Below are 7,765 nucleotides of genomic sequence, written 5' to 3' on the forward strand. Positions count from 1 at the left end.
CCGTGCATCTACTTACGCACGTTGTGTTCATAGTTTGTTGAAACCAAACGATGACTGAAGTAAACTAAACGTGTAAGTTGCAACAACAAAAAAAAGTACTCCTCATGAATGTGTTACATGTTTTAAATTCCCATCAAAATTGCCTATAACAATTTTCAAAGATTATAAAAATAGTCAGATAAGTGTAAGGTATGTTTAAACTCCTGAGGCGTCGCTACCATGACTATGTTTTCACAGTGTGTCGTGCCGTTGCAACGCACGGTTATATAAACAGAAGAAAATCGTTGGGGGAAAAGGTGCAATCGTGCTGGGAAACCAGAGTAACACAGCTACTCCCTCCTTCCATCTATATAGGGCCTAATGCGTTTTTCGAGGCAAACTTTGACCAAATGTTAGAGCAATAATATATAACATGCAACTTACACAAAGCACATCATCAAATTCGTATGTGAAAGGAGCTTTCAATGATATAATTTTCACATTATGCATGGCATGTAGTATAAATTTTATCAATAGTCAAAGACGGTCTTGAAAAACGCATTAGGCCCTATATAGATGGAAGGAGGGAGTATGTGAAGTGACGCCTCGAGCAAGAGATGCACCGAAATATATACTGAAGTTCTTTAGATTCTGATGCCTTTTGCACATTTCTTTCCTGAATAAAGGAATATCAGAAGGTATCATCATTTCAGTCCAAAGAGGGGCTCCAAAACTCGAGTAACACAAATTACACCCCTGAATCTGGGAAAGCTAGAGGGGACAGGGAGGAGATCTAAAGTTCTTTTTCTTATGTATGGTACACAGGAAAACGTTACAATCTTTCAGGATGATCATCCACATGGGGTCGGGGTCCAACTCAAGAAATGGCAATTATCAACTATAGATAAATCATCAAAACGAGGCAAGTCTTATCTGCTGGCTGCTACACTACTGGTCTTAAATCTCACGTTTCTGCACCTTCTCAACTTGCCGATAGCTTCTTGCACCTTCCCTTGCAGAAGATCCACATAGATGGATGCTAGCAGTGCCCTAGGGCTGTTGGGCAACATTGCAAAACCACGGCTCACCAGGTAATTGGCCTGCTCAAGCTCTCCCTGCACTGCAGCAGTCATGCCAAGGTCAACATACAGAACCCCACAGGCTTCCTCGGGCTTGAGAGACATTGAGTGCTGAGATTCTTCTGAGGTAAGTTTTGTCATGGCAGGAGTGACTGAATCCTCGCCATCGCTGTCTTTCTCAACAGGGGCCTTTTCACGATTCTCAACACTGTAGGGCAACTCAATAGCATTGTCATCTCTCAAATAAACAGTTAACTGATCAACAGCCTCCTTTAGCCTGTTCAGCAAACATAAAGCTTCAGCTGCATATACATGGCCAAGGAATAAGTACATCCTGGAGCAGTCTGGAACCTGCAACAGTGAGTTGGCAGTAGACAAAGCTTTTAAGGGATTCTCAAGACACAATTCGACAAACGCCAGGTCCCCCAGGATGGCTTGTCGAATTTTCAGGTTCTCTTTTCTAATGATGTCATCATACATAGCAAGAGAGCTCTGCAAAGTGGCATTCAAGCTCGCGGCTCCCTTTTGTTCTCCATTTGCATTAGTTGTTGGACCAGAGTGGACTTTGGATTCCACACTCATTGTGTTCTGGCCTGAACTTTTCTGGCATTGTGACCCTTGGTTGCACTCCTCTGTATCTGAAATCACCATTTTTTTCTGCTCAGAAGCATCCATTAATAGTTGGGCATTGAGTAGACACTGTCTAGCAAATCTGAGTGATATCAAATTTTCATGTTCACCTGAACTCCCAAAATCTGATAAATGACTTCCTGAGTTCACCGGACTGATAACTAAATGACGCCATTTCCCTGACCCCACAACATAAATTTCAATCTCATCTTTGCATGAAGTAGCACCGCTTGCAGTGAGGAAGCCCATTTCTAGAGCTAGCAGGCTACACTCAGCAAAACGGAGCCAAAAGAGGGGGCGATGGTACAAGAGCGGCATGGCCTCACGAAAACAACGAGCTGCTAACAGTGGTTTACCACACATCAAATGTTGGATCCCACAGTTGTATGATATCAGACAAGATTTGTCTTGTGATAGTGCAGACAGCTTCAATGGTTTCTCTGAGCGAAGAGATAAACTGTATTTCAGTGCTTTGCTGAAGCACAATACTGATGTATGGTTGGATCTCTGCTGATGGAGTATACAACCAAGATTGTTGTAGAACATGGCTAGCATTACTGGTTCAGTCCGATTATTGGGAGTGCTCAAAAGCTTCACAGCCTTCCGATAATTTCCTCGGGCATACTCTAGCTGAGATTTCAAGAGAAGCTCTGTAGATGAATCCCTACCACGTGCCATGTTCATTAGAACTTTGAGTTCTCGCTTGGCAACCTTCAGGTTCCTTGTGAGAAGTAGAAGCCGGACCTTGTAAATTTGTAGTCTAACTTTCAAATCAGCAGCTGTGGCAGCAAGATCAGCTGATGCCCTTGAGAACTCATTTAAGATAGGTCTGCCCAAGTGATTTCCACCATCCAGAGTAGAGTAAAATGATTCAAACTCCAGTGTATCATCCGAAAAACTTCCAACTGAAAGAATCTCAGATCCACCAGGACAAGTATTTGAATCAGAATCTGGAGGCGTGTTACTTTTTGCAGGTTTCGGTTGAGCAGGTTGCTGCTGAACTGTGCTAGCAATTTCATTCTGGTTCCCTGTATTAGCTACTCCAAATGATCTTTCCAAGTACTGAATGACATCCTGCAAAAACAGAGAGATGAACAAAGTTCCATCTAGACAAAGGCTATGTTGCAACTTTGGAAAGGAAGACGGCTAACAAATGCTATTGCTTGTCATACAAGTTAAAATCACAAATTAATCTGATAGTACTGAGCTCAAGAATTCTAGTGAAATCAAAGGGAGAATATAATCTCAATTATTCCCAATAAAATCTAACAGACAAAAGGAACTCAATGATCAGCCACCCTAGGTCTCTCATTCTCTCCCCTCTTTAGTTTTTCATTTACCAGCAACAATCCCGTAATAAAGTATTGTCATACTGGCAGTGTCAGTGCAAGTTTTGTGTATATCAAAAATGCATGTTATAGCAGGATATACTGGCACAGTGAAGTATATGGGGACAAAGTAGAGTAGACAGCATCGAGCCATTGATCATATCACGTTAAAAATAGTACTCCCTCCAATCTAAAATAAGTGTCGCAGCTTTGAACTAAGGTTAGTTATTTTGGATCGGAGGGCATAATAAATTGGCATGTTATTTTGCTATGTTAAATCCAACGTCGTTAGTTTACTGTCACACCAATTTGCTGTGTCATAAGGAGAAGCTACAACTCATGAGACATTTTCAGGGACATCCTTTGACAAAATATCACAGGCCACAAAGAATAGTTGGAAAGAAATTACTAGTTCAATGGAGCCAGCTGTAGATGTCAACTGAAGGTTGTACTGTGGTAAAAAACTTACCGCGGCTTTTGATGCATCTTGCAAAGCTAATGTAATATCCAATAACAGAAAACATACATGAAGAGCAGTTGTCTGCAGCAGTGAAGAATGATTAGGGAAAGTAAAAAACATTTAGCTTAAGCTAAGAAATAACAAGAAATACCTCATCAATTGGTTCAATATTTCGGTACAATGGCTCCAAAACAGACAGTGCAGATTCATAATCATGAAGATGATAAAGGATAAGAGCCTGCAAATTTAACAAGTCCATTATCATATTCATCAGCTTGTCTTCAGCTAAAGCTTACATCAAGGAGTATGCATAAAGCTTGAAATGGCAAAAACATTACTAACTAGATGACACCCCGCAGCCCGCGCGTTGTCGCGGGAACCTTGTTAAAACAAATGCATAAATAGGTGCTAAACGCAACTAAAACTAATGCAAAAGCAAATGTAAGAGTGCTCTGGTTTATATTTTGGAACAATAGAAACATATGAAGCATGTGAACAAATGTTGAATAAGAACAGAAAATTTTGGATGATGCGGATCATGAACTACATAAATTTGCTTCAACTGTCCAACACATATACAGTCTATGACCACACAAAAATTAATGCAAAAATTTAAATTATGCCGAGGTGGCATGATTGATGGATAACTTGATGATGTGGCATGATTGATGGATGACTTGATGATGTGGCATGGATGCATGGAGAGGAAAAATAGGTAGTGGGTTGCAACTATTTACGAAGAGGATAGAGGATAAATGAAAACCGCAGATAAGATATCCTAATAATCAAACAATTACATCAACTGAAACAAGAGATCATACAGTGTTGAATGTTATTATGGTTGTGTCAAACTCATCTCCATAGGCTGTTGCATTATGTGCAGCAGAAATCAACGGTGCAATGCCACTGCCTCTTGGTTCAGAAGAAGTATTGTTCCCTACCCCATTGGCAGAATCAGCTTGTTCTCTAGATGCACAGGCAAGTTCATCGCTTCTTATCTGAATGCATGTATTAGTATAACATTAGAACGAAAGCAGTAATATAGTATAATGAAATGACACAACTCCAAATTTGTAGTTGGGTTCAAACAGACAACAGAGAACATTAGCGTTTGTTAATGAATAAGCATGATGATGTGTTTCAACATATAATAAGATGCCTCTCAAAAAGAGAAGTCTAAACATCATTCCACACCAAGTGATCGAAACAAACGGTTAGAGAGTCACCACGGCATTTTAGCGCATGTGCTGACATGCAAACAGTCAAATATAGTCAGTTACATGTCGCATTTGAATGACAAAGAAGCACACAACTCAAATAACTGAGGGCCCGTTCGCAAGTCCTCCAATTTCCCTAAAAACTTGACTCCTACTCCTCCATCCCGACTCCAGCTTCTCACGAGATGTTCAATACGTTCAGTAGCGCTAAATCAAGTCTAAATCAAGAGTTCAAGACCATGGGCTGGTATAGCCCAGTTAGATGTAGACTGCATCTAGCCCGTTGGGGAGGAAAGAAAAAATGGGCTGCAGGCCCAGTTTGGAGGGAAAGACATGGACAGAGGGCTTGCACGAACCGATGCAGAGGAGTGGGGCATCGGCGGCATGTCAAGGCCAGCACTAAGAGGCCTAGAGCGTGCAGTTCGGCTGGACCACGGACGGGCGGACTCCGGTGGAGTGGCAGGCGGTGCGGCGAATTGCCTGGTAAGCCACATGAACTTCTTACAATCTTGCATACTGTTTGGGGTCAACATTCATGGACTGGGGTCGCGATCCGTGCACCGACCCAGCTCGACCCTACATCGTTCCTGGCCCTCAATCTGGGTTGATCGACCCCGGGACACAGAACGGACCTTCAACCCGCGAACCAGGCTACTGTGACCAGGAGTAGGAATCTAGGGTCTTGATTGCAGCGAACAAAAAACTTAAACCATAAATCATGGACATTCAGAATATACACATTCACTTGGTACAAATCATGCAACAAAAGCATCCGTGCATATGAATATAGAGGGATGTTTATCGTGTACATTTGTACCTATACTAGACAGAAGCACATTTGTTTGCATCTATGCATCACTGTTGTTTTGTGTACCAATGCACATGACACCTAAAACTCTTCAGTACAAAGAAATGTTAATCTCTGGTGACAAAGATTGAGTGATATCCCAAGGCAGTGCACAAGCGGAAAAAAAAGGTAAAGATGAAGAACAAAATGAAAATATGAACAATAAAAGTCGCTAATCACACATGACAAGAAAAAAATTCACTAATGTGACTGCCTTTCTGCCACTTGATGGAACTATTTAAAGGTTGATGATTTCTATTCCTAACTGAGTCTAGACTGGAAATGAAAACGAATCACATGTATCAAAGTACCAGAGCCATTAAAGCATTTCTATTCCTAACGGAGTCAAGATGTGTTTCTACTACCAAGTCTGAACGGCAAATCAGTATGGAGATTCACTAACCTTAACATTGCCAAGAATCTCAAGCAGCTTTTTTGGATCAGGACAACCATCCACAAACGATTCTGCGATTGCCATATTATGAAGGACCTGAAAATTGAACATTGTGACATCAGATGCAACACAAAAAGACATGACAACCAATCATTTCTTCCTTGGGAGACAATATAATCACTACAGAAAAATGTATTGGCTAGGACGTATACTCCTACTACGTACCCTCACAGGTCACGGGTTAATCAGCTATAATCAGCTTAAAGGCCGGGTAACAGCCCGATTAAAAGGCATTAGCAAACAGAGATACAGTGCGGCAGTGGCTGTGTGAACAATGGGGGATGAGTTTGGATGGTTCATGTATTGGATTCAGAAAATGTGTTGTCACATTGTTGCTCACTGTTCTGCAGATGTCTAGGCCTGAAGTCTAAACATTACTGATTATTCACTTGCCGCTCATATAGTCATATCCTGAATACTGTTGTAGACACATTGGTCAGTGAATTAATGTTGACAGTTCCATTGTATCCAGCCAATGTACGCCAAGTAAGGTCCATTCACATACTACATGGTATACATATAGAACTACAAATTTAAATAAACAGAACAGTTTAAACAAACCATCGCCTATACTTCAAGAAATGTACTACAACATTACTAACTAAAATCAGGGAAATGAGAAGCACTCCCACACCCAGTCAAGCCCTGTTGGTATTCACATGCACCACCTAACACCCACGTCCACATAACCGGTAATACACACAAAATAGAAATGGATACCAATCCAACACCAACACATTAAGATGCTAGTGAGCCATGCGACGATCACATACACGATAGCAGTGTATAGACAGGCATCAGGTATAAGCAGCACACAATCACACAACCAAGATGCACCCAACCGCTTACAAACATATGCAGGCTCGCCGCCACCCACCATGAGAGGATGGGAGAACCATGCGGACAGCTACAACAAGCACACCACACAATTCACGTGCAACATACACTGAGCAAGCATATAAGCACAGTGAGTGGTGACAGAAACATCAAGCAAGCAATACTAAAAAACAGCCTTCGCTGAGCAAAACATGCCGCCACGAACCCGGCGAGATACAGGATTTGCTATGTATATTCAGTTAAACGTATAGGGAAGCAAAAGCAGAGATCCAATCGCCCACCTTGGGGTCACCCTCCTTCTTGAGCAGGAGCTGCGCGAGCACATCGGCGCACTCGGCGTACCGGCGGCTCTGGAACAGCACGGCGGCGTCCCTTGCCATAGCTGCCGTCGCGGAGAGCGTCCCGTCCTCCACCCCGGGCTGTGCCTGGGGCGGCGGCGCCTCCTTCGGCGCCGCGGGCTCCATCCGCCAGATCTTGCACGAACGGCGGCTGAATCGGGAGCGCGGGTGCGACACGCGGACGCCCGATTCGCGAGCCGACGCAGCGAATTGGACCACTGGCGGTAGGGTTTGGAGTTGGGGAGGGCTAGGGTTTGGACGCGATGGCGATGGGAGACGCCAGAGCGAGGGAGGGGGAGGGGGGAGGGGGGAGGGGGGGCCGAAATCGACGAAGGCGATGGATAGAGAGAGAAGAGGGAGTTGCTTTCCTCTCCTGATTTGTTAGTTTTTCACTATAGCTGGCCAAACGGGCCGGGATAGTTGGGCCGGCCCGGTAGCACGGCCGGCACGGCATGGCACGTCATGGGCCGTGCCTGGGCCTGAACGAGCACGCGGGCCGGCACGGCACGGCCCGATTAACTTTTTTATGTTTTTTTATGTATTCTAATATGGGCCAACAGGTAAAAATAGGCTAAAAACGCTCAATGCGCAAAATA

General features: G+C 43.4%; 1 protein-coding gene across 1 annotated transcript; it reads right to left on the bottom strand.

Moving 5' to 3' along the window:
• Nucleotides 1-597: 597 nt before the first annotated feature.
• LOC123111498 (CCR4-NOT transcription complex subunit 10) lies at nt 598-7,506 on the bottom strand. Its single transcript, XM_044532301.1, has 6 exons — nt 7,113-7,506; nt 5,944-6,030; nt 4,298-4,474; nt 3,628-3,714; nt 3,486-3,557; nt 598-2,762 (listed from the first exon to the last, which is right to left on the bottom strand). Exons 1-6 carry the CDS (start codon nt 7,293-7,295, stop codon nt 909-911), a joined length of 2,460 nt encoding a protein of 819 aa, XP_044388236.1. The 5' UTR covers nt 7,296-7,506; the 3' UTR covers nt 598-908.
• Nucleotides 7,507-7,765: the final 259 nt, after the last annotated feature.

This window comes from Triticum aestivum, chromosome 5B (assembly GCF_018294505.1).
Source record: "Triticum aestivum cultivar Chinese Spring chromosome 5B, IWGSC CS RefSeq v2.1, whole genome shotgun sequence".
Lineage (NCBI taxonomy): Eukaryota > Viridiplantae > Streptophyta > Magnoliopsida > Poales > Poaceae > Triticum > Triticum aestivum.

Bases quoted from the DNA above. Each gene is read 5' to 3' on its own strand.
- LOC123111498 (XM_044532301.1), bottom strand. From the start codon at position 7,295: ATGGAGCCCGCGGCGCCGAAGGAGGCGCCGCCGCCCCAGGCACAGCCC. The intron at 6,031-7,112 runs GTGGGCGATTGG...TTCAATTTTCAG, and splicing joins AGAAGGAGGGTGACCCCAAG to GTCCTTCATAATATGGCAAT. The intron at 3,558-3,627 runs GTATTTCTTGTT...TCACTGCTGCAG, and splicing joins ATATTGAACCAATTGATGAG to ACAACTGCTCTTCATGTATG.